This window comes from Tursiops truncatus, chromosome 1 (assembly GCF_011762595.2).
Source record: "Tursiops truncatus isolate mTurTru1 chromosome 1, mTurTru1.mat.Y, whole genome shotgun sequence".
NCBI classification, from domain to species: Eukaryota; Metazoa; Chordata; class Mammalia; order Artiodactyla; family Delphinidae; genus Tursiops; species Tursiops truncatus.
Genome location: NC_047034.1, coordinates 87,095,724 through 87,097,924, shown reverse-complemented (window position 1 = coordinate 87,097,924; position 2,201 = coordinate 87,095,724). Strand labels below are relative to the sequence as shown.

At 51.2% G+C, this 2,201-nt stretch overlaps 1 protein-coding gene across 1 annotated transcript; it reads right to left on the bottom strand.

The window, feature by feature from the left end:
- Positions 1 to 263: 263 nt before the first annotated feature.
- Positions 264 to 1,799, bottom strand: KCNA10 (potassium voltage-gated channel subfamily A member 10). Its single transcript, XM_004332718.4, has one exon. The coding sequence runs from the start codon at positions 1,797 to 1,799 to the stop codon at positions 264 to 266; it is 1,536 nt and encodes a 511-aa protein (XP_004332766.2).
- Between the last annotated feature and the right edge of the window lie 402 nt (positions 1,800 to 2,201).

Here is a 2,201-nt window from a genome sequence, read left to right as displayed (position 1 = left end):
ATGGTCTTGGGGACCACAGGTGAGTAGCAAGGACCTGAACTACCCCCTCATAGGAAAGGACCTTTCTACAGTCGATTGAAAAGACACAGCTCAGAAAATAGAGCAGAAGTATCAGTTTATTAAAATAACTTCCAATCAAAGATGGCCTGTTGGTCACAAATGATACATTTTGGTTTCTGAAAAGACAGAGAGCAAGAGGTGGGTGAGGGAGAGAGACACAGAGAGACCCGGGAGACTCAGGGGGCCAAGAAGCCCTGGACACATCACTTCCTAGACTTCTCTGAGGAGCAGCCATTGTTGGTCTTACTAAGAGAGTCTGTGCTGCCCATTCTTGAGCCCACACTGTTGAGGAGTTTGTCAATTTTTCCTGGGATGTTCTGCTTCTCCTCATTCTCAGTCTCCCGGTGGTAAAAGTAGTTAAAGTTGGAGACAATGACAGGCACAGGGAGGGCAACGGTGAGGACCCCTGCAATGGCACACAGAGTCCCCACAATTTTCCCTCCTGGGGTGGTTGGGCACATGTCCCCATAGCCCACAGTTGTCATGGTGACCACCGCCCACCAGAAGCCATCAGGAATGCTAGAGAAATGGGACTCTGGCTCGTCCACCTCAGCAAAGTAGACTGCACTGGAGAAAAGGATGACCCCAATAAAAAGGAAAAAAATGAGTAGCCCCAGCTCCCGCATGGAAGCCTTCAGCGTCTGCCCCAGGATCTGCAGCCCCTTGGAGTGGCGGGAGAGCTTGAAGATGCGGAAGACCCTCACCAGGCGGATGACCCTCAGGATGGCCAGGGACATGTTCTGCTGGGTGCTCGGCTCTGTCTCCTGGACCAGCTCCGTGATGAGGGTTGCAAAGTAGGGGATGATGGAGATGATATCGATGATGTTTATGATGTTCCTGAAGAAGTCGGTCTTGCTGGGGCAGACCACAAAGCGGAGCACCAGCTCGAAGGTGAACCACATGATGCAGGTGGACTCCACCACGAAGAAAGGGTCGGTGAACATGGTGTGGGAGAGGACGGTCTTGCTCATGTTGAGGCTGGAGTCTCTCACCACCTTCAGTTCCCTGTCTTCTTGGAACTCGGGAAGTGTCTCGAGGCAGAAGACGGTGATGGAGATGACCACGACCAAGACAGAGACCATGGCCACACCACGGGCGGCGCTGGAGCTCTCAGGGTACTCGAAGAGGAGCCAGAACTGCCGGTGGATATCGTTGGTGGGGAGCAATGTTTCAGGATCTTTGATGAAGCCTTCATCCTCTCGGAACTGGTCCATGGCCTCACTGCCCAGTTCATAGAAGGAGATCTCATCAGCAAAGACGTCGATAGGGACACTGGCCGGGCGCCGGATTTTCCCACCTGACTGGTAATAATATAGGATTCCATCAAAACTGGGCCGGTTCCTGTCAAAGAAATACTCATTTCTCATGGAGTCAAAGAACTGCATCCTTTTCTCCCAGTCTCCCAGGAGGGTCTCTGGGAACTGATTGAGTGTTTTGAGCTGGGTCTCGAACCTTAGCCCAGCAATGTTGATGATCACCCGCTGGTTTCCTTCATTCAAGACCGCTGCCTCAGGCCCTGGGGGATCGATGTAGTCTCCTGGGAGCTTGGAGAAGGCCGTCTCATGGTTGGTGCTGTCGTTGTTGAAGATATTCCAGTTGGAGAAGGAGCTGCTCCCAGTCTGGCCTTTCGGGGTGGTTAGGTCAAAGTCTGTGGCATAGGCTGGCTCTTCCTGGATTTCATCTGAGTTATCAAAATTGACCAGGGCAACCTCCATTTCTTTCCAGCCACACGCATCCATCCTAGGGGAGTCAGGGAAGCAGCCTGAAGACCCTCCGTCTTCCCTGCCTGCTGTGAGCTGTGGAGAGGAAGAAGGGCATCATGGAGGAGCTAGGACAGGGTACAGCTGGCTCTGAATTATTGAGGTAAGTTTTCCAACGGATTAAAAAATGGTTTATTTTTAACTTGGGATGGAACCTTCTGCCTATTTTGGCAACATTCTTCTTGAAATCCATTTGCTCCCTCTGAGTCTGCGCACACTAATAATTAGAAGAAATTGCAATGACGGAGCCTGGCTGAGAGGGGAAAACTTCCTCCAGCCAAAAAGGGTCTCTGTACACCATGGCGGAGAGAGGCCATAATGGAGAAGTTCACGTTTCTTAATAAAATGTATAATTTTGTACTTGTATGAAGTCCTCCAGTT

Coding starts and splice junctions, on each gene's coding strand:
- KCNA10 (XM_004332718.4), bottom strand. CDS start 1,799: ATGGATGCGTGTGGCTGGAAAGAAATGGAGGTTGCCCTGGTCAATTTT.